Source organism: Rhinatrema bivittatum, chromosome 6 (assembly GCF_901001135.1).
Source record: "Rhinatrema bivittatum chromosome 6, aRhiBiv1.1, whole genome shotgun sequence".
Lineage (NCBI taxonomy): Eukaryota > Metazoa > Chordata > Amphibia > Gymnophiona > Rhinatrematidae > Rhinatrema > Rhinatrema bivittatum.
This window is the reverse complement of record NC_042620.1, coordinates 37,048,609-37,075,778: the sequence shown is the minus strand read 5'-3', so window position 1 is coordinate 37,075,778 and position 27,170 is coordinate 37,048,609. Positions and strand designations below refer to the sequence as shown.

The following is a 27,170-nucleotide window of genomic DNA, read 5'->3' as shown; positions in this document are numbered from 1 at the left end:
ATGTGCTGAACACCAGTGCAGTTTCTTAACATCCAGATTACTGCATCGGCCTGAATGTATGCACATTCATGGGTAAAACTATGTGCGCAGCCCAAAACACCTTATTACACTGAGGAGAAAGTTAGGCACCTAGATCTTTTGAACAGCACCCTTTAGGATTTTGACACGTTTCCACATAAAGGCATGTTAGAGAAAATGGGAGTAGACCTGAAAGTTGTAAACTGGGTGATAAACTTAGTAGGTAATAAAAGGAGTCCACTCTAAGAAAAGTATATTGACCGGAAGGGTTCCCCAGTGTTCAGTACTGGGACAGCTTCTTTTCAATATCTTTATCTGCAACATTGCTGAGGCACATGAAGGGGAAAATATGCTAGTCTGCAGATGATACTAAAATTAATAATAGATCAGACACAGCAGGAGGTGTAAAAAAAATTGGGACTCAAAAAAACAATGCAAATGTACATCTGAGGACTTCAAGCTTCTGCATTTTGCAGGGGTTTTTAAATATTATTTTAGGAAATAAAATGCTTCCAGAATGAGGTTTGCTGTCTTGAGCATTTTAAAGGTAGGTAAAATTAGCGTTGACATTCACCACTTGATTTCTGATTTAGTAAATTAGCAGAAGCACGATTGCCAACAATCAATACCAAACCACATCTATAAAAATAATTGTAATGTCGGTAAAAACATCAAGAATGATGGTACCTGTCTTTACTATTGTGGGCTCAGGCTCTGTGAAGCTGCAATACTGGGGAGTTGGGCGCTAGGTCTTGGTGAGTCTCACGTGTTCTAAAGTTAGCCAGCAGCTGTGCATAAAATGGCAACAGGAAAACGTGTCCAAAAAAGTAAGTAAAAATCTGGCAGACTGTCATCGAAAGATTAAATATTAGTATGTTAGTGAAAACCGTATTAAATTGGTTCTATGAAAATGTATCTCCTACAATTTACTTGTTTGGTTTTTTTTTTTAACAGAAAAGAGAAACCATTATTTAAAATACTTCTAAGGAAGTAGTTTGGTAAGATCAATAAATGGTTCCAGATGCTACATATAAAGACAAATAGGCAGCTTTTCTGCCACATGAGAGTTTTTAAAGTTATGATAGAAATTACTTCCCCGCCCTGTTTCCACATTCAACAGTGGCCGACACCGAAAAGCAGCTGCTTCGCGCATGCTTAGGACACAGAGACGTCACAAGCTGTCTGCCTGCGAGAACTTCCTAGACTCTAAAGCCGCTTCCGGTCTCGAGTTGATTAATAATACTGCGCATGCGCCTTGTGATTATTGCTGTTCCGTAGCCTTTCCTGCCTGTAGAGCGCAAGCAAGATTTGTGTTTAGAAATAGTGCTGGGCTCAGCTAAAATCATTTGCGGGTGGTAAGAAATATTTTAAAAAATGTATTGCAGTATTTATTTTATAATCACAATATGCCGTGCTATGAATGTGCGCTGTTGGGAATTGAAGGCCTGAGGAGTTGATGAAGGATTGCGGACGCTGAAGATGCTGCCGTATTCTGAGTCGCTCTCAGTGCCGGGTCCTACGGTGAACTGTTATTCAGTTCTTGCACTCATTATGAGGGAACGAACCCATCTCTGTAACTGAAGGGCTGATGACCTGCAGTTGCCATGGGAACGTGAAGCCCAAGGATGCTTCCCTCCCCCCCCAACAAAACGTTTCCCAATTGCTGGGGCTGAATTGGCTTCCCTTTGGCCAGCACCCCCACACCTGTATGCACTTCTTACCGGTTGCCCCCCTTCCTCCCATCAAACGACACCAATGCACTGAATATAGCTTGATAAAGTCATTGAAAATGTCAGAACTTCGGCATTGCCAGTGAAGTTAGTTTTACTTGTTGAACTCTCCATAAAAATAAATTGCATGCTGCAATTTAATAATATTTTAGGTTTTTTAGATTTATAAAAATTCTATAGGCTTCCAAGTTTGGAAATATGCCCTTGCATTTGGAAGGCAGAATAATAATGGTACTAGAGTTTTGAAGGAAAAAAATAACTGGATTAAGTGGCTGTTGCTAGTGATGTTGTTGCTAATCAGGAGGTTCATATTCAAAATGATTTAGCAGCTAGCTCAGAAGTTAGCTTGCTAAATGAATATTTGGGAACTTATCTGGCTAAATTCTGACTGTCTAATAAGATAGCCAGCTAGGTTTGGGGTATTCTGGGGACGTAACTGGGAAGAGTTGAGTTAGCCAGCTAAATCTGGTTGAGCTAAAGAGCTGTTCTAAAGTTAACTCACTATAGTTAGCCAGCTGTATCCAATAGTGCAGCTGCACTATTGAATATAATACTTAAAAAGTTAGCTGCATACATTTATCCGGCTAACTTTGCTATCTGGACTGTGTCTGAATATGAATTTCTAGAAGTTCAGTGATGTGATGCAATTTATTATTTAGATTAAGGTTATACTTTCCTTTTGATTAGATTGCCTCTTTGATATCAATTTTAGTAGCTATGTTCCAGGGTTTTCTGTTTGGTTCTCTTTCTATTTGTGTGTCTCTAAATAAAGCCAATCATTTTCCTGACAAAAGCGCTTTGTCAAGAGGCATTGCCATTTTTAAAGATCCCATGGATCTTGACATAGCACTTTTGAATCTGGATTAAGATGCTAACGTTTTCCTATAAGCAGTGAGAGTCAAACCTCCTACTTTTCAAAACACAGTGAGCAATGCCTGGCATTGGACTATGGAAATAATGAGTGCATAAGTCTTACAGTGGTTCACGGGAATCTTCTATGAATGTTCCACAAATAAATTGGTTTTATTTGCATATAAAAAAAAGGGATATTCATTTTGGCAGGCCAGTGATTAGAAACCCCAATGCATGGAACAGTTGTTAGTTGCACTTGAATAATGTGTAGTTAGTGTCCATGAAGATATGATGGTCATGCCATTTTTTAATATGTGCATTTGATTTCAGCAAAATATATAGTGAACGTTTGTATATTTTTGTCACATTCATTTTCACTCTTGAGGTTATGTGTATGGTAGTACCACAGACAAGCACCCAGATAATATAAAGAACACTTTTGGAAATCTTGCGAGGAAATGGACCGTATGTACGGTATACTACATCATGAAATTTTCAAACTTGCAGATCCTGTAATTTATAACAGCATTCTTCTAGTGTGTGAATGTGTGTGTACAGGTATATATAATAAAAAGCATATGTGTAGTTTACACTGCTGTGACTTTTTTTTTTTTTTACTAGGTAAGTTACTGTGAATAATTGCCCACTGCAGTTTCTTGCTGACCAGTCATTTTGAACATGTAGTGATCTAGTAATAAGTTTGGGGTTTTCGGACCCTCCCATTTGGAACAGTTAGCTGGCCCTTAATTTGATAAAATCATTAACAAAGTCTTGAGATTGTCAAGAAAGAAAGGCTTTTCTTGATTTTTAAGATGTGCATTGATAAGGAGCATGGAACGGCTGCCCAATGAGGTAAGGCTAAAGAAGTTATGGCTGTTCAGTTTGGAGAAGAGACAACTGAGAGGGATATGATAGAGGTCTATGAAATCATGAAAGGACTTGGAAAAAGTGAATCTAAATCTGTTATTTACTCTCTCAGATAATAGAGGGACTAGGGCCATTCCATGAAGTTGGCAAGTAGCTCATTTAAAACAAATCAGAGAAAATTATTTTTCACTCAGCACAGTTAAGCTCTGGAATTTATTGCCAGAGGATGTGGTTACAGCAGTTAGTGTAACTGGGTTTAAAAAAGGTTTGGATAAGTTCCCAGAGGAAAAATCCATAAACTTCTATTAATTAATAAGCAATAGTAAGTTGAGATTTATTTAATGTTTGGGTACTTGCCAGGTACTTGTGACTTGGATTGGCCACTGTTGGAAACAGGATACTGGGCTTTATGGTCCCTTGGTCTGACCCAGTATGGCAATTCTTATGTACTTATGTAAGTTGTATTTATACCAGGCATTTTCTTGCCATCGTTTTATTAATTATGTAGCCAATCAAAACTGCTCATGTGTATCGGTTAAATGCCCTCCCTGGCATGGTTTCAATCATAAACATAAAATGATATGTTTTGAATAATAAAAAAACAATACAATAAGGAAACTAAAAAGAAATAGTATGGGAGGCGGTGTACTTTCGTGGATTACAAACTGGTTAAACGACAGCAAGCAGAGAGTAGGATTAAATGGTCAATTTTCTCAGTGGAAAAGGGTAAACAGTGGAGTACTTCAGGGATCTGTACTTGGGCTGGTGCTTTTCAATATATTTATAAATGATCTGGAAAGGAATACAATGAGTGAGGTTATCAAATTTGCGGATGATACAAAATTATTCAGAGTAGTTAAATCACAAGCGGATTGTGATACATTACAGGAGGACCTTGCAAGACTGGAAGATTAGGCATCCAAATGGCAGATGAAATTTAATTTATTTATTTATTTTTGGTTTTTTATATACCGGTCTTCTTGCATTGGATGCAAATCAAATCGGTTTACATTGAACAATGAAACTTGCTTGAAAAGCATTACAAGTAACAGAGAACATATAACATAAAAACCTGTAGGAACAATAATAAAATATGGAGTTTAAAGTATTCATCTTAAACAGATGCCTTGCAGAAAAACCAATGAGGAATTAAAAGATAAAAAATTAAATAACATATGTATGTATTGAGAGAAATAGGGCTTGGGAGCAATGAGGGGATAAATAGAAGGGAGGATGTGGGGGTGAAAGGGAAGGGGGAAAAGAAAAACAGAGGGACCAGAAAGGTGGATAAAACAGGAGGGATTAGAGGGAGGAATTATACAAAAGAACAAACGAATCATATTTGCCAAGGTAAGTCTACTGTAAGTAATCAGGGAAATGCTAGACTGAATAGCCAAGTTTTCAGTTTTTTTCTTGAAGGATTGATGGCAGGGATCCTGTCTAAGGTCTGGTGGACAAGTGCAAGGTGTTACAGCAAGGGTTATTTTTCCGTGTGCAATTACATGATGTTAGGTTCTATATTAGGAGCTACCACCCAGGAAAAAGATCTAGGCATCATAGTGGATAATACTTTGAAATCGTCGGCTCAGTGTGCTGCATCAGTCAAAAAAGCAAACAAAATGTTAGGAATTATTAGGAAGGGAATGGTTAATAAAATGGAAAATTTCATAATGCCTCTATATCGCTCTATGGTGAGACCTCACCTTGAATACTGTGTACAATTCTGGTCGCCACATCTCAAAAAAGATATAATTGCAATGGAGAAGGTACCGAGAAGGGCTACCAAAATGATAAAGGGAATGGAACAACTCCCCTATGAGGAAAGACTAAAGAGGTTAGGCTGTTCAGTTTGGAGAAGAGATGGCTTAGGGAGGATATCATAGAGGTCTTTAAGATCATGAGAGGTCTTGAATGAGTAGATGTGAATCGGTTATTTACACGTTTGCATAATAGAAGGACCCTCACACCGTCATTGTGATCTCTAGAGCTGCGTCTGGCACCCCAAAAAGGCTGCCCACGTGCCCTACCCTCCCCAGTGAGCTGGAACCTTGTTCACTTGGGCTGTATGGTGTCCCTGGGGCATGGTCTCCTTCTCCGATCTTCCAGGAGCCTTAGAGGTTTGGTTTCCAGGCTCTTCATGAGATTTTCTAGGTCCTCTCCAAATAAGATTTTCCTTGAAGGGAAGTTTATTAAGCTTAGCCTTGGATGTGGAATCTGCCATTCAGCTTTTAACCATAGGAGGTACTTGGTCATCATGCTTGTTGCGGCCTGCTTGGCTAAGATCCTAATAAGATCGTAGAGGGCATCAGCCACATATGCTGCTATGGACTCTGCTCCATCTCCTCTTCTGCCTAACCTGCGTGTGGCTGCAATGTGCAGAGCAGAGCCTTGCTGCATAACCCCCTCTGATCGCTGAGCGTAGTGATAGCCTAGAAAACCCAAATTCTTTCCTGAGAAGCGTTTCACTCCTTCTGTTCTGTAGGTCCCTAAAGGCCGTGCCAACTTCCACCAAGATGATAGTCTTCCCGAAAACCACTGACACCACTGCATTCACGTTAGGGAAGGCCAGGAGGCTGTCTCTCCCCGCCTAATCCACTACATATTTATTTATCTATTTATCAAGTTTTATATACCGTCGTTCGGTTTCGCCATCACAATGGTACACACATACAATCTTTCTATATTCTTTTTACTCTGTAGTCTCAAGTGTGGCATGGACCACTCCGCTGTGATCATATCTTAAATAGCAGAATAAATAGGGAAAGCCTTTGCTGATTTTTTGATGCCCTTGGTGATAGAGTTACACTTTGGCTTGACATGTACAGGCTGCTCCTCTGCCAGCCTCAGGACCTGGGAGACCTTAGAAATAAGGGCTCCTAACTCCTCTGCCCTAAATACTGCCGTGTCATCCTGCCCTGGTCTCAGGTCCTCTTCCTCCTCGGTCTCGTCCAGGGAAATCCTCCTGGGAAAAGTCATCTGGTTCATCTGAAAAAGGCTCGGGTGCAGGCCTGGACCACTCCATTCCCTTGGAGTCTAGCTTTCTTTTCTTCTCTGGGGGGAGGGGGGGGTGGTCTCAGGGATTTTGCCTTTGAGGCTTCCTGAGTCCACGGGTTTTCTTTTCATCTCTCTGGAAGAGGTCTGGAACTCTGCCTCCATCTGCTAGTAGGGGATGAAACCCACTGTGACGACTGGTCTGGCAGGATGAAGAGGAATGTTCCCTTTTCTGTTTGAGCTTTAAGACACAACAGTGCTAAACCGTTTTTGCCTCCTTTTTTCCCCTCAAGGTACCTAAATGAAGTGATGTTCACTGAAGGGGTGTAAATTTTTACCTGTATCCTGAAAGTGTCTGAACAGTATTAGAATTATGCCACCGGGGTTAGCAGTAGAAGGGAAAAGACCTAGATAATGTCAAACTAAGCATGTATTTGCGGTTTTCTCTATAATATCTGTAATCATAATGTGAATATTCCCTTCGCTCCAATACAAAAATATAAAACACAGGTGTGTCTAGTCAAAAATGTTACATTATAGTGAGCACATTTTTGACTATTTAAATGCAAGTTGTAATGGTAATGGCTGAAATCCTTCTACCACTACAGCTGTTAAATGTGAAGACCTCTGGGAAGATAGAGACCTTACATATGCTCCTGTTTCCTGAGTAGAGTTCAGAAAAATACACCTGACAAATGGTAATACTTACCCTGTATTAGTTAAAAGTTTTACTAATCAAGTTGTTTTGGAATTTCTCCATCAACAAGCAGAATGAATTGGCCATAACCAGTGGCAGACATCATCCGATGGCGCCGACACAGATTTATCTCTCAGGGTTCTTTTCTGAGCATGTGTGGGAGATCCCTTATGCAGTTGCTGCCTCATGAAACCCCCAGTTTTTCTTTGTCTGATTTACCTCATGAACGGGTTTCCCAGTCTCATAATTTTTGTTGCTTTTTTTATCTCAGGGTTTGCAAGCTTGTATGACATTTTTTTCATTGCTACCTTGGAAGCTCCTCAAAAACATTTTTAAGTTCTATCAGGGAAAAAAAGTAGTATTGGTAGGAAAGTCCAAAGCTGAAAAAAACCCATGATCACTGGGTTCAATGCCTGCAAGTGTGAGCGTTGAATGTCCATCAAACTCCCACTCCATCTGCTGTCACCATCTGGGCCCTGATCATGATGCATCTAATTGTCTGAGCTGTGGTAGGATGTCCCCATGGGCTTAGCAAACCCATGCCTGGAAGATGAAAGAGTTCTGGAAGTCACTCTCAGATAAGGAGCCAAGGCCTTAGCACTAGAGGTTGACAGGCAACAGCTTAAAGCACAGTAGCAGCCACAGCCCTAGCCGGGTTTTTGATGCCTCTGAGGCCCTAGTCCCCTCTGCCTCCAGTGGGGGGAAGGGTCCAGTCCTTACTGGAATGGGTCTGTATCACAAATGACGTGGATGTTCTGAGAATTGTGAAACATGATTATCACTTTTGCTTCTGTCACCTTTCAGTGATTCAGCAGAGCTCGGTTTTCATTTCCGACCTTTCCTAAGCGAAACAACTGTGATTGGAAATGACTTCCTTAATGTGTCAGAAGGCCATAGAGCCTGTTCTTCCTCAGGCATATAGCAACGGGTTCTATACCCAATTCTTCTTAATTCCCAAGATATGATAATGAGGGATAGGCCACACCATTTATAAAGGAGAGTGTATAGAACTTGAAATATTGAAAATGGACAAAGTCATGGGGCTAGATAGGTTGCATCCTAGAATATTACGAAAGCTTAGATGTTCTGGTGGGTCCACTGAAGGACTTGTTCAGTAGATCTTTGCAGATGGGAGTGGTTCTATGGGACTGGAGAAAGGCAGATGTTATCCCTAACCTATAAAAGAGGTAATAGGGAGGAGGTTGAAAATCACCACTGATTTTGATGGTGCGGAAATTTAATAGAGAATTTTCTACTGCAGAAGCAGCATTTACAACTTCTTGAAGCTGGATTTAGAGTCTGAAAGAGGATTCTGGAGGGAGTCCTGGTGTATGCCTTTGGGACCATGTCCACAATGACTGGACTAGGAACAGTGGGATGGTATATCTATTAAAATGGGATTATGGAGCCAGAATTCTAGAACTGTTTATGATTTGAGCTGAAAGATAGAGAGGAATTTCTACCGAGAAAAAGACTTATGAAGGAACGGACAGTGAAGTATCTTGAATTCATTAGATTGCAGGATTGATGCAGTGTGGGTTTTTTTTGTTTGTTTTATTTTTAACCAAAGAGATTGTCTGAAGAATCTGATCAATTTCTTAGATTTGGCTGGCCAGAATATTTGGGGAAGGTAGGGGAGGGAGTGGATGCTAGATATGGTATACTTGGATTTCCTATTGTATTTTGATAATATCCTGCAGAGGCTCATAAACTAACTGAACAGCCTAGAGGTGAAACCTTCGATGATGCACTGGATTATAAAGTGATTGAGGGGATCAGCCTGGCTGCTCAGTGCCGGTGTTTCGTACTGCTGTTCGGCACAAGCTGGGTCTGATTCCTGGCTTGGGTCTTTTTGCTCTCTGGATTGGCTGGGGAAGCCGTGGAGATATTGTCAGCACACAATAGTGACCCCTGGTCGGGAGGGATTTGTAGTCCTTGTGCAACAGTTGCACCAAGTGGCTGCATCTAGGGCCCTTGATTACAGGGTACTGAAAGGAATACAGGTTCATGGCCCCCAACCGAAGAGTGCTTGTGATTGGACTAATGTTCATTGGAAAGGGAAACAGGGGGAAAATCCCCAGGTAGTTGCAAATTAATGCTAAGCTTTTCGGATCCCAGTCCTAGTTCTAAGCAAGACTGAAGCTCAGAGAAACAGGAAATTAAAAAAACCAAAACAAAACTGGTTGAGGAATACACTGAGCGTGGTGGTAAAAGTAGTTCATTTTGAAGAAAGAAGTGATTATTGGAATGCCTCAGCGATTTATGGGGCCAGATCTATTCAATATCGTTGAGTGATGCTTCAGAAGAGTTAGGTAGGAAAAAATGTCTTTTTAATGATGGGCCTAAGATTTGCAGCCGAGTGGATGCACCTTAGGAAAGTAGATAGTAGTATAAGAAGAGGGGATGAGTTACTGATGCCTATAGAAGAGGAAAAAAACTGCAATATAACATACATTGTATAATTACATAGTAACTTAGTAGTTGATAGCAGAATGTTGGCCTAGTTATTCTTGTTTTCAGTACCAAGGATATATTCCAGTTGCCTGCCATACACCATGACTGCCTGTAGGATGCCACTCCTTATTCAAGACAATTGTGGTCATCTTCCTCCTTTGTATTCCACCCTTCTGGGTAGCTGAGCACACAAGATACTCTTTTTTTTTTTTTTTTTCATTTCATCAGAGCACCTCTCCCATCCCATGACAAACTACAAGGTCCCAATATAATCTAAAAGCCACCAACGCCAGGGTGGCTGTAGCCAGGACATGTGGCCTTCTAGGACCCATGACATTTCACCAACAGTGTCCCACCACTACCAACTTTTCGCACCAATCCGGTCAACACAAGGAGCATGTGCATTTCCGTTAGGAATTCTAACTCTATTTAATACTATACTAGCAGTCTGCCAAACATACCCAGCTGTGACAATGCTTCCACTATCTCTGAAATTTTTTTTTTTTTGCAATTAAGGATCCTCTGTACTTATCCTATGTGCTTTTGTGTGGTTTTTTGTTTTTTAATTGTGTGACACAATCCAATACAATGGCACAGCTCCATGCATTCTTGAAATCTATTACCATTTTAGCCTCTACCACCTTCTCTAGGGGGTCTTCCACATATCCACTATGCTTTCCATGAAAAGATATTTCCTCCTAAAAGCCTATTATCACGAGCCCTTGTTCTAGCACTTTATTTCCATTGAAAATGGTTTGCTTTTTGTGCACTATTAATACCTTTTAGATATTTGAATGCCTGTCATGTTGCCTTGCCTTTCCTCTACAGCATTTATATAAATTTGGCTCACTAATTTTCATGTCATAGGGCTTCTGTTGAGGATCCTGCATCACTTTGGTAGCTCTTCTCTTAACTGCCTCCACTCTGCCTCCAGAGGACTCAGTACACCAGATGAGGTCTTGCATATTTATTTATTTATAATGCACTGATCCAAGGCTCTCAGTGGATACATAATAAAAACAGATACAAAAGTGACTTGAAGAATGGCATAATCACTTCCTTTTTTTTTTCCCCTATAAGCTATGCCTCTCTCTGTGCACATCCTGTTATCCCTCTGGCTCCAATTACTGCCTTGTCACACTGTTTCACTATTTCCTGGTTTTGCATTACAAAAATCTAGTAGAGCTGAGAGTTTATCAGGAATCTGGAAATGAAAGCACGTTGTAATATCGATTGCATAATAATTCATTCCCAAATATTTTTTGGGATGCTTCAGAAAATGTGAAAGGAAAGCATATTTAAGGCTGTTTTTTTTGCTTAACTTCATGTAATAAAAGGATATCTGTCCTTGCTTTTCTTTACATTAGGGTATGTCATAAAAAAATGTCTCTGAGAGAATATCTAAATTATGAATATAAAATGGCACAGAAGTTAAAATACTCATACAAATTTATGCCCCTTGTATTAACACCTACATTGAAGAATTAAGTGTTTTTTAAATGAGATCCAAAATGAACTGGTGATAGTGAACCCAAATGATAAACTAATATGTAAAAAGGGATTTTAATGGGAAGATTGGTACAAATAGGGCTGATTTATGAAAAATATTTGGGCCAAAATGGGGATAGAATATTTGATGTGTGTCCAGCATGATTTGTTTAAAACAAATACCCTTTTCCAGCATAGAAAAATTGCTAAAATATACACATGGTATGAATGCACTGCCTAAAATATAAACTAAATTAATTACATTTTAATAGTGAAAGGAGAGGACAGATTGAGTCTAGAGTAGTGGCAAATACCATCATAAAGAGAGTTGACAAAAGGGTTATTTCTGAAAGGTGGTATAAAAAATAATAAGCCAAACCAAAATGAGGAAAACCAGAGCACACAAACAAATAACAAGAAATCATCAAAACATTAAAAATGAAGGAACCAGATAGCAAATAAATTAAAGGACAAGATAGATGAGGCCTACAAAGAGTTAGCAAGGCAAACATGATTATTAGAAGATAAGTTTGTTTTTATTTAAAACTACATTGATCGCATTAATAACTTAGAAACATAAACAGAGAAATGATGGCAGAAAAGGACAAAATGGTCCATCCAGTCTGCCCAGCTGCACCATACATGTCTCCCCCATAAAGGTATCATCAGGGGATGGCAACTGCTATAACTTACAAGTTACCCTCATACTTAGTTTCCCAAACTGTTAAAGTAAAGGTCCTTGTTGGTTGCTGTCAGAGTGCAATTCCCGGTTAACTTTTTGCCATTGAAGCAGAGAGCAATGTTGGAGTTACATCACAAGTATAAGGATTATTGGTTAAGGATAGTAACAGCCGCATCAGCAAGTTACCTCCATGCTTATTTGTTTTCTCAGACTGTAAAATTCATGTCCTTATTGGTTGTTGTCCAAAACTAATTCCCCTTTTCTTCTTATCCTCCTGCCATTAAAGCAGAGAGCAATGAGTTGCATCAAGTCTGAAGGCTTGTTGGTTAATGGTAGTAATCGCCACACCAGCAAGTTACTCCCATGTGCTCTTTTCCTCATTTCCATACTCTAGCTTTTAGGGATCCACAGTTTATCCCATGCCCCTTTGAAACCCTTCACCGTTTTTGTCTTCACCACCTCCTCCGGAAAGGCATTCTAGGCATCCACCACCCTCTCCGTGAAGAAATATTTCCTGACGCTGGTTCTGAGCATCCTCCCTGGAGTTTCATTTTGTAACCCCTAGTTCTGATTTCTTTCCAACAGAGAAGGTTTGTCAAATGTGCATCATTAAAACCTTTCAGGTATCTGAAGGTCTGTATCATATCTCCCCTGCACTTCCTCTGTCCATGGTATACATATTTAGGTCCTTCAACTTGTCCTCATAAGTCATTTGGAGCCCTACCACCACCATTTTTGTAGCCCTTCTCTGAACTGCCTCCATCCTGTCTCTGTCCCTTTTGAGATTCGGTCTCCAGAACTGAACACAGTACTCCAGATGAGGCCTCACAAGGACCTGTACAAGGGGATTATCTCCTCCTTTTTTTTACTGGTTATTCCTCTCTCTTTGCAGCCCAGCATTCTTCTGGCTTTAGCTATTGACTTGTCACATTGCTTTGCTGTCTTCAGATCATTAGACATTATCACCCCAAGGTCCCTCTCTTGCTCCATGCACAACAGCCCTTATCACATACAGCTCTTTTGGATTACGTGTCCAGATGCATGACTCTGCACTTCTTGGTATTGAATCCCAACTGCCAACTGAAGTCTACAAAAAAAAAAAGGCAACAGAGGACAGAAAAGATCAGCATAGTGGATGGAAGAAATCAGGGAGATAAGAAAAAGAAACCAGATAAAAATTGGGTCCCTTTTAAAGCAGCAGAAAATACATAGAGGGCAATATTCAATGCTACCTATCTGGATAAAGTTTGGACTTATCCAGCTAAGCAGTAGCTGAATATCCGGCCCTGCTGAATGACTGCTGTTTAGCCAGACAACTAGTTATTCAGCTAAATAGCCAACTAAGTGGCGGACAGGGCAAGAGCATTCTGGTCGCCCATAGAACTGTCCTAAAGATAGCTGGATAAACTTATCCGACTAACTTTAAGATAGCTGAATATATGGGCTAAATTAGCCAGATAAGTTTTATCAGGCTAACTAGCTGAATCGGACAGAGGTTCAATATCTACCTCATAGTTTTTAGATTAGTCAGAATAGAAGTGAATAAGGAAATGAGGAAAGCAGTATGTTCTGAGAATAGGCCAGACAATAGAGGCCACTACATGGAATCTTTGTTACTGGTATACATGGAAGAGTTCCATTTCTTCTCAAATAGTGTAAAACGGCCATAAAGAAATGTACCGATGATATCTAACCCTGGTACGTTTGCATAGGTCATATCCAGTTATTGAAGATAAGTGTTGGAGGTAGTGTGGTAATTCCATATTGGGATAGCATATTGAATCTTATATATACATAAGAGATTCAAAGTTTTTGTGTTGAATATTCCTGTAATGAGTATTGCCCCTCACTTGACATCATTACTACACCTAATAGACATTGCAGCCAAATGTAAACTAGCCTGCAGTTGGAGAAAAGATACTGTGCCATCTGAGGGCAGAGTACATAAACGTTTGGAGAGAGTCTACTACTTGGTTAAGCTTACAGAAATCAAATGAGAGAGACTACAGAGCTTTGAAAAGATTTGGAAACCTTATGATCAATGGAGGCAGAAGACAACTTCTCAGGAACTGGAGAGAGTAGAGGCCAGGCTGGTAATTAGAGAACATATATGACTCTGGGGGAGGGGTTATAAGGGGAATCTAACAAAGAAAATATACCAACTATCAATTTAAGGCTAATATAGTTTAAGATATACATAGGACATCTTTCATTGTCTATTTTTATTTATTTTATTTATTTATTTAGGTTTTTTATATACCGGCATTCATGAACAAGTCACATCATGCTGGTTTACATACAAACAAGGGGTGCAAAGAACAGTAGAACTAAACTGGTGCAAAGGGGAAGCAATTACAAAAAACCAGGGGTGGAATAACTGGGATAGAGAAAGAAGAGGAATAGTGAAGAGTAAAAGAATTGTATGGGGATAAAATAAATAAATAACTTAATGAATATTTATTTTGCAATGTATACTCCTAGAGTGGCTTAGTAATATGTAAGTTTACTGGACTTATCCTAGATTATGCTGTATATTAACATTAACTGCTTGCTACAGCAGCAGAAAATCATCTCATGTAACTGAGCCCAATGATTGTTGATGTATAAACATGATGTTGGATCAATAAGAATGTTAATTGGCAAATTGCTGTTATTGTTCCAGTCTAGAAAAATAAAGGCAACAGATGGGATTTCTTATTTAGCCATGTAGGGAAGATGTATGCTGAAATAATCCAGCAATGTTGAAGGACAAATAATAGAAGAATTGTCAGAATTCCAAATGGCTTTCAGGAAAAATTGAAGTTGTACCAATGCAAGATGGAAAGGTACATCAAGTACAATAAGTATTTGTAGACCGGGGAAAACATTTGATCAAGGTTAATAGGGAAACATGCTGGTCAGTCTTGGCAGAGTATGGAGGCATTGAGTATCTAAATAAAGTATGTCAGAATTTATGTAGGGATAATAGTAGTATAGTGAAGATGAAGTTTGGTATGCCAAGGCTGTGTAGTGTCACCTTTTGCCATTTCCAGTGTTCACTTGTGCTTCCAACTATGTTCCTATTTATATCTGGTTCTGGGCCTTCTAACTAAACTCTGCTGGCCACCAGCACCCAAGGGCTCAACCCGAGGGGAAGATGATTATTGCAGGCAGAAGACGCTGTGCTACTCTTTCAGTTGGAACATATCTGAGTTGCCTTGCCAGTGTATCTGCCACTTTTGGCCTCGGGAGCACACTTCCGACTGACTAAACAGTCACATTAACATTGATAATAAATATAAAAAATCAAACTCCTAGGATAACAGTACCGTTAATGAACTACTTTTTACAAACTTTTCTCTGATAGCAGAAAATGAGCAACAACTTCAAATCCACATACAATGTGAAAAAGCACAGCATAAGAATCGGTATAGATGATGATATACAGGTAAAACAGAAGAGGGGAAAGTTAGATAGAGAAACCAATAAAAAATGTGTTAAAGCAAATCAAGTATCAACAGCTGGCATCTTTATTCCAACACACATAGAAACATAGAAATGACGGCAGAAGAAGACCAAATGGCCCATCTAGTCTGCCCAGCAAGCTTCACACATTTTTTCTCTCATACTTATCTGTTTCTCTTAGCTCTTGGTTCTATTTCCCTTCCACCCCCACCTTTAATGTAGAGAGCAGTGATGGAGCTGCATCCAAGTGAAATATCTAGCTTGATTAGTTAGGGGTAGTAGCTGCCGCAATAAGCAAGCTGCACCCATGCTTATTTGTTTTACCCAGACTATGTTATTAGCCCTTATTGGTTGTTTTTCTTCTCCCCTGCCGTTGAAGCAGGGAGCTATGCTGGATATGCGTGAAGTATAAGTCTTCTCCCATGCCGTTGAAGCAGAGAGCCATGCTGGATGTGCATCGAAAGTGAAGTATCAGGCTTATTTGGTTTGGGGTAGTAACCGCCGTAACAAGCCAGCTACTCCCCGCTTTGTGAGTGCAAACCCTCTTTTCTTCTCCCCTGCCGTTGAAGCAGAGAGCTCTGCTGGATGTGTGAAGTATCAGTTTTTCTTCTCCCCTGCCGTTGAAGCAGAGAACTATGCTGTATATGCATTGAAAGTGAAGTATCAGGCTTATTTGATTTGGGGTAGTAACCGCCGTAACAAGCCAGCTACTCCCCTCTTTGTGAGTGTGAATCCTTTTTTCCACATTTCTTCTTGCTGTTGAAGCTTAGAGCGATGTTAGAGTCACAGTAAGCCTGTGTATGTTTATTTAATAAGGGTATTGACTCCAGGCAGTAGCCATCATTCTGGCGAGTCACCCACTCTTCATTGGCAGCCTCTTGACTTTATGGATCCACAGTGTTTATCCCACGCCCCTTTGAAGTCCTTCACAGTTCTGGTCTTCACCACATCCTCCGGAAGGGCATTCCAGGCATCCACCACCCTCTCCGTGAAGAAATACTTCCTGACATTGGTTCTGAATCTTCCTCCCTGGAGCTTCAAATCGTGACCCCTGGTTCTGCTAATTTTTTTCCTTCGGAAAAGGTTTGTCGTTGTCTTTTGATCATTAACACCTTTCAAGTATCTGAAAGTCTGTATCATATCACCTCTACTCCTCCTTTCCTCCAGGGTGTACATATTTAGATTCTTCAATCTCTCCTCGTACGTCATCCGATGAAGATCCTCCACCTTCCTGGTCGCCCTTCTCTGTACCGCCTCCATCTTGTCTTTGTCTTTTTGAAGGTACGGTCTCCAGAACTGAACACAGTACTCCAGGTGAGGCCTCACCAAGGACCTGTACAAGGGAATAATCACTTCCCTTTTCTTACTCGATATTCCTCTCTCTATGCAGCCCAGCATTCTTCTGGCTTTAGCTATCGCCTTGTCGCATTGTTTCGCCGACTTCAGATCATTAGACACCATCACCCCAAGGTCCCTCTCCTGCTCCGTGCACATCAGCCTTTCCCCCCCCCCCCCCCCATCGAATACAGTTCATTCGGATTTCCACTCCCCATATGCATGACTTTGCACTTCTTGGCATTGAATCTCAGCTGCCATATCTTCGACCACTCTTCCAGTTTCCTTAGATCCCGTCTCATTCTCTCCACTCCTTCCGGCGTGTCCACTCTGTTGCAGATCTTAGTGTCATCCGCAAAAAGACAAACCTTACCTTCTATCCCGTCCGCAATGTCGCTCACAAAGATATTGAACAGGACCGGTCCCAACACCGATCCTTGCGGTACACCACTTAAAACCGCTCTCTCTTCAGAGAAGGTTCCATTTACCATCACACATTGTCTTCTGTCCGTCAACCAATTTGCAATCCAGGTCACCACCTCGGCACTCACTCCCAAGCTTCTCGTTTTATTCACCAGTCTCCTGTGCGGAACCGTATCAAAAGCTTTGCTGAAATATATAACTATAAGTAACTATAAGTTACTTATAGTTATATAAATATATATATATATATATATATATATATATAAAACTATAAGTACCAAAACTAGTGATCTTAAAGACTGTTTTTAATGATATCTATGCCAAACGTGACTTCATAACGTCAGTTCGTGATCAGATACTAACACCAGAAATAAAATGTCTAAGACTAGCTCTAGGAGTAACACAAAGAAACTGAATCAGAAAAGAATTCAGCATTGATTAAGTTTACATTCTATCTTACAGCATATTTATTTTAAAAACTTATAAACTTCATGATTTAAAATACTCTGTGTACAATAAAAACATACATACTACAAAGTAGCGAAGACAAATTATAACAGATACATAGCTAGCTTCAAGCAGGGTCCAAATTACGTGGTTTGGCCACCTTTATAAAAATGCCCTGGATTAAGTTGCCACAAAAAGCTTATATACAATGATAAAATGGATGGAAAGTCATAGGAAGACCTTGATGAAGATGGGTAGCTAACATCAAGGATACAATGAGTGACGTTATCAAATTTGCAGATGATACAAAATTATTCAGAGTAGTTAAATCACAAGCAGACTGTGATACATTACAGGAGGACCTTGCAAGACTGGAAGATTGGGCATCCAAATGGCAGATGAAATTTAATGTGGACAAGTGCAAGGTGTTGCATATAGGGAAAAATAACCCTAGCTGTAGTTACACGATGTTAGGTTCCATATTAGGAACTACCACCCAAGAAAGAGATCTAGGCGTCATAGTAGATAATACATTGAAATCGTCAGCTCAGTGTGCTGCAGCAGTCAAAAAAGCAAATAAAATGTTAGGAATTATTAGGAAGGGAATGGTTAATAAAACGGAAAATGTCATAATGCCTCTATATCGCTCCATGGTGAGACCACACCTTGAATACTGTGTACAATTCTGGTCGCCGTATCTCAAAAAAGATATAGTTGCAATGGAGAAGGTACAGAGAAGGGCAACCAAAATGATAAAGGGGATGGAACAGCTCCCCTATGAGGAAAGGCTGAAGAGGTTAGGGCTGTTCAGCTTGGAGAAGAGACGGCTGAGGGGGGATATCATAGAGGTCTTTAAGATCATGAGAGGTCTTGAACGAGTAGATGTGACTCGGTTATTTACACTTTCGAATAATAGAAGGACTAGGGGGCATTCCATGAAGTTAGCAAGTAGCACATTTAAGACTAATCGGAGAAAATTCTTTTTCACTCAACGCACAATAAATCTCTGGAATTTGTTGCCAGAGGATGTGGTTAGTGCAGTTAGTGTAGCTGGGTTCAAAAAAGGTTTGGATAAGTTCTTGGAAGAGAAGTCCATTAACTGCTATTAATCAAGTTTACTTAGGGAATAGTCACTGCTATTAATTGCATCAGTAGCATGGGATCTTCTAGGTGTTTGGGTAATTGCCAGGTTCTTGTGGCCTGGTTTGGCCTCTGTTGGAAACAGGATGCTGGGCTTGATGGACCCTTGGTTTGACCCAGCATGGCAATTTCTTATGTTCTTATGTTCTTATGTTCTTATATATTAAAACAAATAGACAATGTGGATGCAACATCAAGGGAGGAGGAATAGCCTAGTGGTTAGAGCAGTCTAGAACTGGATGAAATATACCTTCCTTTTTATTGGAATCACAAAGTGCAGGGAATAACATCCTTCCCCTATTTGGTATTTGAAACCAGTATTATTGTTTCCAGGCAGAGTAATTTATTTTTATTTTTTTACTATTAATTGAATAACCTCTTAATTGTGACCTGCATGGCCAGTTCAAAGGTATAACCCTATTGAGTGATTTCCAGGACCCACTTGTCCTTAGTAATCTAGGACCATTCCTCATAAAACTTGCTAAGCGGCACCCACTAGGGGATGTAAGGACTGGATCTCCCAATCCCCTTCTGAGCCCTCCCTCACTTTGGGGAGGGGGGGGGGGCGCGGCCCTATCTTTGATTCCCAAAAAAAAGGGTCATCTTTTCTGGGTTTTTCACCCCTTGTGTGTATATTGGAGCTCTGTATTGTCTAGACTCCCCTTGTTGCCCCTTAAGGGCTCTTATCGTCAGCCTGCTTCGGTCTTCTGGCAGTCTCTGAGGCTTAGAGTCCCCTTTTTGATCAGTTTTTCTAAACCTTCTCAACTTTTTTCCATCATGACACACCTGACAGATGATGCTCACGAATGACACATTGCAGACTACATTTAACAGCTGTACTAAAAAAAAAAATCCTAGTTATGTTATTGTTGAAAATAATGCAGGAGAAAGCTAAAATAATCTTTAATTTTAGTAACTGCTTGAAAATTATCATTATTAAATGTTATTTTTCACAAAAAATGTAATCTTTACTTCCTGCATCAATGAGAAACCTGGGATGGATATGCACATGCAGCACACCGTTTTTTGATACAAACTCTTCTGGATTTCACTGTCAACCTCAGGAAGTTCTGACCTCTTCTGGAGTTTATACAAAGCAGGGTTAGGAAATTTCCCCTTTCAACTCACCATACAAAAAATGGGGTAGATTTTAAAAGAAGCGTGTGTGGCCTACATGTGCGTGCGCGCATGTTATAAAATCAGGGGTCGGTGCGCGCAAGGGGGTGCACCTTGCACGCACCGAGCCGTGCTGCCTTCCCCCGTTCCCTCACCCCACCCCCCTGTCCTTTGTCTTACCTTTTGCGCCTGCCGGCACACGATCCTCCAACACAGCTGCAATGGCCACTCTGTCGGAGGCCTCTGGCACCGCCCCTTTTGTAAAGCCCCAGGACTTATACACGTCCCGGGGCTTTATGAGCATCACCGGGCCTTTTTAAAATAGGCATGTCATCCGGTGGCACCAGGCTCATCTGTCCAGGCTAGTAAAGCTTTGAGCTCTACTGAGCATGTGTAGTAATTCCTGTGCGGATGTTGCCTTGTGAGCCGCCTCAGTCATTTTTGTCTGGGCACAACATGGACATGAACCCAGTCTCTCCTAATATTTGATGGCAACCCACTGAAATGCCAAAGCCAAGCCATTTTCAGCCAAGCCAGGGGAAACGGCTCAGAAGGTATAGACAAGTTTCTCTGTTTTCCCACCATGGCCAATGATTGTAAGGATAGTTCAGAGGGTATCAGATCATGATGGGTCATCCCAGTAGCATCAGATTGACCCAGGTGCCCATGGTACGGGATTTAATAAGGCTGAAAAAGGAGGGGACCCCCCCCCCCCTCAGAATCAAGGTCCTCCTGCGCCAAGGGCCAACAGTCATAGAAAACCCAAGTGCATATTGTCCTATAGCCTGGCTATTGAGAGGAGGAAATGAAAAGGATGGGGATACTCACAAATGGTGAGGGCAATTCTGTTGAAGCCAAGGAAGCACGCCACCACTCTGACATATATGGCAGGGTATGGAGAGTATTCAAATCTTGGTGCAGAAGAAAAGAGGTTGTCCATTCAAAGCACATATAAGGACAATTCTAGAATTTCTTCAAGAAGGCCTAGATAAGGGGCTGGTGCTGAACTCTCTCTAAAAGGATAGAGGCATTAATATGTTATAAAGGCTTTGATAAGTACCCATCTAGATATAAATCATTTCCTCAGGGCAGTGAGGCATTTAAGCACCCCTACCTGCCAAATACCAGTTTGGGATCTGAACCTGGTCTTAAGAACTTTGACAGAAGCACCTTTCTGACCCCTAAAGGAAATATTCTTGAAGGATGTGACATTGAAAACAGTGTTTCTGGTAGCAATATGCTTGGCTAGGAGGATCTTGGCACTCCAGGCACTCTATTATATATGAAGATAAAGGTATTAGTTTTCTCACTCTGTTCTTTCCTGCCTAAGATAGTATCAGAATTCCACATGAATCAAGAAATATCTTTCTTAGCATTTAACAAAGTAGAATACAAAGGTGAACAGAGGATTCTGTCAGGAGGGTGCTGTAAGGTAACTCAAAATCACAAATGACTTTAGAGAGTTAGATAGGTTGTTTGGGGGCCAGGAGAAGGGACAGGCAACATTCAAAGCATCCATTGTAACATGGATCAAAGAAGCAATATTGGCAGCTATGTTGGGTAAGGCAGGTAAGTGCCAGCTGGGCTGAAGGCACTTTCTACCAGGGCACAGTCTTTGCCAAGGGCTGAACATGTTAGTGTTCCCACAGGAAATTTGTAGGGTGACCATATGGTCATCATTGCATTCTTTTGTGAAGCATTACAAATTGGATTTGCAGTCAAAGGAGGACTCTAGGTTCGGCAGGAAAGTGCTGAAGGCTATTCAGGCTTTACTCATCCGACATAGGCACTACTTTGACGAGTCCCATCTGTCTGGACTGGTCTGCAGCACAAAAAAGGAAGGTGACATTTATTCTTGCCCATTAATTTCCTTTCCTTAAGCCCTGACAGACCAGTCCAGAACCCTTCTCAGAAAGGAAGAGGGAGAGAGGGACCAGGAAAAAGTTGTGATTAGGACAGTTCACCCACTCACCCTAAGATAATTTTCATTCTCCCTCCTGGCATCTAGTTTAAAAACAATAGAGAAGGGTTGTGAGTCTACCCCACTATTAAGCACAGAGGTTGACTAAGCAGGACACCAAAGAAGGAAGAACAGTAGAGCTTGTTCACAATCTGGTCAGTTACTTTAACTAATTTCTTTTTCACTTCACTTTCCTTCTTTTTCTTCTGTCTACAATGCAAAGTAGTACAATGGTACAATGCAAAGTAGTGTCAATATAGTATCTAGAACAAGAAGCTACTAATGTCAGATTCTGCTATCTCATAATATATAGGAAGGATGATGTCAAGAAATGGGAAGGAGTTCTGTCTCCACCTGCTGGTGAAAGTTAATCCCATCTGTCTGGACTGGTCTGTCAGGACTTAAAGAAAGGAAATGGACGGGTAAAATTAAATTTCATCATATCCTACCTTCAAAGGTTTCCATATTCCTTTGTCTGGGTCCCATCAGTGGCTGTGTATGACCTACAAGATTTTCTGTAGGGTTTTATTTTTTTCACTTGTTACCAAATAAAGCAGTAACTTCTTATGGTTAAGAAAGCAAGATTAGCCAGGGTCAGAACTACTGTTTTTGACTTGGGTTCAAATACCAATTGTCTTCCTGATCTCCCTCTCCAATATATCCACCTCTCCCAAGCTGCACCATTTTTGTTATACACCCTGTCATATTGGTTTACTGTCTGAATAATTTTCAAGAATAATTAAACCTTTTTACTTGATAAAAATAGCCACCTCTGTTTCCTGTGTAGTGTGTTCTGCCCTCAGTTTTCACTCTGTTAGCTTGAAAGCCTATACAGTAAGTTAAACCTCTATCCTTTCCCAGCTTCCAGATATCAGAGAGAACTCTGTTCTTAATACCAAAACACTTATTGAATGATAAACACTTTAACAGTCATTGCAAATGGCATGGAATTGAAGATAGCTGCACAGATAGCAGACCTGGTACAACTGATGAAAATCTCTGAAAGCTGAGTCATAGGCAGACAACTGTAGCTGTAGGGAGGAAGCTGTAACTATTAGTATATAGCAGGGACTAGTAGTAGATGGGAAATAGATAACGAGAAGTAAAAAAAAAAAAAGTGATGCTTCTAGGAGCCTGTAGAGGATTTAGGAGAGCTTTTAGTTTGCTAGGAGCCTGTTCTCAACAGAGATTTGTATGGGAAGAAAAGTCTCCCAGGAATTCCTAAGGGCAAAAGACCAATAGGAAGAAGCAAGAGAACATAGACAAGAGAGAGAGAGCAAACAAGAACAGATCCATTCAGAAGTTCAGCAACTTTTAAACAATAACCAGTCAGGAAAAGGAGCTCTACACATGCAGAGACTTTAAGCTAAGCAATATCATAAGTTGTTGCAGGTGGCAGTATAATAAAGAAACATACTGCGAAGGCAGAACATAGTGACTAAATAGCTTTTTTGCTGAAGATAATGGGGTCCATATTCAGTAAGCTGGTTAGTAGACAAGTAACCCAGCTAAAGTTAGTCTGATAACTTGTCCCATATATTCAGTGGGATAAACGTCCTGAAGAATATGACCAATATAAAGTTATCTGGCTACATATAGTAACATAGTATTGATGGCAGAAACAGACCAAAATGGTCCATCTAGTCTGCCCAGCAAGCTTCCCAAGGTAGTAATTGCCGCTCCGTGCAGGTTACCACCAAGCTTTTTTATTCATTCCCATCCTCTAGCCTTTAGGGATCCACAGTGTTTATCCCATGCCCCTTTGAAATCCTTCTCAGTTTTAGTCTTCACCACTTCCTCTGGAAGGGCATTCCAGGCACCCACCACCCTCTCAGTGAAGAAATATTTCCTGACATTGGTTCTAAATCTTCCTCCCTGGAGTTTCAAATTGTGACCCCCTGGTTCTACTAAATTGTTTCCAATGGAAAAGGTTTGAAAACCATGGATCATTAAAACCTTTCAAATATCTGAAGGTCTGTATTGTATCTCCCCTGCACCTCCTCTCCTCCAGGGTATACATATTCAGGTTCCTCATAAGTCATTCGATAGAGAACACCCACCGTTTGGGTTGCCCTTCTCTGGACCGCCTCCATCCTGTCTCTGTCTCCTTTGAGATAGTCTCCACAATACTCCGGGTGAGGCCTCACCAAAGGACCTGTACAAGGGGATTATCACTTCCCTTTTCTTACTAGATATTCCTCTCTATACAGCCCAGAATTCTTCTGGCTTTGGCTATCACCGTGTCACACTGTGTTGCCGACTTCAGGTCGTTAGACACTATCACCCCAAGATCTCTCTGCTGCTCCATGCACATCAGCCTTTCACCCCCCCAACACATACAGTTCTTTTAGATTACCACACCCAGATGCACGATTCTGCACTTCCCAGCTGCCATATCTTCGACCACTCTTCCAGCTTCCTTAAATCCTGTCTCATTCTCTGTACTCCTTCCGGCATTTCCACTCTGTTGCAGATCTTAGTATCATCCACAAATAGACAAACTTTACCTTCTATCCCTTCCGCAATGTCGCTCACAAAGATGTTGAACAGAACCGGTCCCAACACCGATCCCTGTGGCACTCCACTTAACACCATGGATAAGAAAAACCTAACAGGTTATGTTTGAATATGGCCGATTAAGATTTTGTTATTCGGCTTTGTGTGGCCACATAACATGCTACTTAACCAGATATCTTTAAAAGATATCCACTAAGTATTGCTGTCATCACCCTATAAAATAAAGGTTAAACTTAGAGGGTGTCAATCCCCCCATCCCCCCCCCCCCCCCCAAAAGCTGCTGCTAAAGACTTGCCAGGCTGTAGTATCCTATCCCCACGCTCCTCTCCCTAAACCTTTTAAATCTTGAGAACCCAGTCCTGATCGTTAAATACCTGTTTGGCTGCCTCCCCATCTCTTCCCCCCCCCCCCCCCCCAAATGAAGATTCATGGTGCCTACAACCCAACCCTCCCCATCCCTGCCAATACCTTATTTATCTATGCTGGGAGCGAGGGACCCGGTGCTGCCTTTGGAAAAACATATGTAATGGTGAAACAGGCTAAGCAGTTGGCACTGCAACTCACTCACATACAATCCTGGAAGGGGAGAGCATTATCGTTGCTAAGTGCTTTCTTACATGTTGACTGGAACTTACTTGTACAATTTTCCTTCTGTTTTTGCCAAGATGATGGAGGAGAATTGTTTACTGAAGAAAATTGAGATTGGTGTTTCAGAAGCAGAAAAACGGAATGGGAGGACTGCCATGAACATGCAAGAAACATATACTGCTTATCTCATAGAGACAAGGTAAGTGCTGGAATAGAACTGGAAGATTTGGTAGCAGAATGATTGTAGAGCTGTCTCTCTGAAAACTCGTTCTCCAGTGCAGCTGATAGTGATTGCACAGAAGTAGCTCTTTACTCAGTCATATACTTTAATCTGTTGTAAATCTTATAGGCTGTATAGCACAGATCTTGTCTGTTCAGTTTACTGGGTAAAATAACTTTTTTGAGATCCTTTAAAATACTTGTGACCTGGCTTGGACACTGTTAGAAACAGGATACTGGGCTTGGTCCGATCCAGTATGGCAGTTCTTATGTTCTTGTATAATCTGTTAGTCCTAAGTGAAAATAGGGTATAGAAACAGAGAACATGATGGCGTACAAAAATCATATGGCCTGTCCAGTGTGCCCGTTAACATCTCCTGGCCAACTTTGCAGTCCCTTTCTCTCCCTTGGAGATTCATTCTCAGGTAGGAGGGGTGTGGCTTTTTTTTTCTCATACTGACTTGCTCAGTTACTTTTAGTGAGTTGTTAATATTGTATTGTTTGGGGGGGTTTTTTTGTATGAAACTGCGCACATATGAGATGGGAATCTTTAATTTTGTCACTTATAGAATGACTAGTAATGAATTAAGTCTAGCACCTTTTGAGCACTAAATTTCACTAGAAAAACATTATAATTCTATAAAATATTTGTATTTTTGGTGAAATTTAGTGTTCAAGAAAGGTGGTAGATTAATAACACTGAAAACCCAAGTCCTCCATTGCACAGGCAGCAGCAGTGCAATCTTCCCCACACTGTTTTCTAATGTGTATCAACCCTTTTCTGGAGGGACTATGTCTAAAGGTGAGAGAGTAATTGTCCATACCTGTTCAGTCTTTGGCCTCTCTGCAGAAATTGTCAATCATGGTTCTCATTAGAGCCAAATTATGATGGTTGTAGTGAGGTGAAGTCCAATTTTTGGAACTGCCTGTGTTTATATGAACTATTGTACACTGTTTAGAGCCTCCTATGGACTGGTGGTTAGCAATGATTTCTGTCTGCAAGGTCTCTTCTCTTCTTTAGGTATCACTAAGAAATGTTCTTGGTATAATAATTAGTGTATATTTTATTGTTCGGAACTTGCAGTTACAGCAAATATGAGAGTTGGAATTCGCAAAAGCAAAGCAAGAGAGAGAAATCAGAAATCTCTTCAGTGTTACCCCTTATGTAGGGGATATAAATCACAAATTTTACCTATCTCCATTATTATAAATTTTCACAGGCTATACCCATTTCCAGTGATGAAATCACTATATTGATTGGAGACTGGTGTAATCATCTCAGAATTACCTAGTCTATAATGCTGTCCAACGGATGTAAGCTTGTAAAAGTCAGTTGGATACTGATATTCCAAGATAATGGCAGATAGGCTTGTTGCTGTCATCCTTTCAAAATTTTAGCCACTGATAAACATAGAATAGTACATTGCTTGCTTGTTTCTTAGCTGCAACTGGAATGAATTCAGAGATGATCAGTATTTTCCAAGAGCTGTTTTGTGACTTTATTGCAAATTTATCACAAGCAAAAAAACCCTTTAAATACTGGTCCTGAGGAACTGAATTATGAGCTGTAACCTTTTCCAAAGTAAGGCAACATAAGAACCTAAGAAATGCCATACTGGGTCAGACCCAAGAGTCCATCAAGCCCAGTGTCCTGTTTCCAACAGAGGCCAATCCAAATCACAAGTACCCAAACATTAGATAGATCACAAGCTGCTATTGCTTATTAATTACCGTCATAGCAGTTTATGGACTTATCCTCTAGGAACTTATCCAAACTTTTTTTAAATATAGTTACACTAACTGCTGTAACCACATCCTCTGGCAATGAATTCCAGAGCTTTAACTATGCGCTGAGTGTGAAAGAGTTTTTCACTGTTGTCTTGAGGAATTGCATATTCCAGGAGTGGTAAACTGAATGAGAAGCTAAGACAATGTATTTCAATACACATACATTATAGCACAAATGCAAATTATTTCAATTTCAATGTGCCTTATTTTTAACCAGAAAAAGACCTCTGGACAACACAAAACGTGGTTGATCATTTAAAAGTGTGATTATATTTGTTAACTGGTGAAAAGTGCCCGGTGTTGCTCAGGTGTTCTTGTTTGTGCGTGAGACTGCTTTGTAGAAAGAGTATATTGTCTTTGCACAGTGCACCATTCACTGTTCTGGGCACCACCTGGTAGCCACAGACGGTGTGA

At 40.6% G+C, this 27,170-nt stretch overlaps 1 protein-coding gene across 4 annotated transcripts in view; it reads left to right on the top strand.

Annotated features, from left to right (window-relative positions):
- Positions 1–520: 520 nt before the first annotated feature.
- Positions 521–27,170, top strand: part of SNX4 (sorting nexin 4) — a 171,478-nt gene continuing 144,828 nt past the window's right edge. The window contains exons 1-2 of one of the 4 annotated variants that reach the window (XM_029605279.1): positions 521–565; positions 24,827–24,948. In XM_029605279.1, the coding sequence (XP_029461139.1) occupies positions 536–565; positions 24,827–24,948 (152 nt within the window). In that variant the 5' untranslated portion in view covers positions 521–535. Of the gene's footprint in view, positions 566–714; positions 846–1,222; positions 1,374–22,046; positions 22,067–24,826; positions 24,949–27,170 lie in introns of those variants that run through there. The other 3 variants (XM_029605281.1, XM_029605280.1, XM_029605282.1) reach the window with 3 other exon arrangements.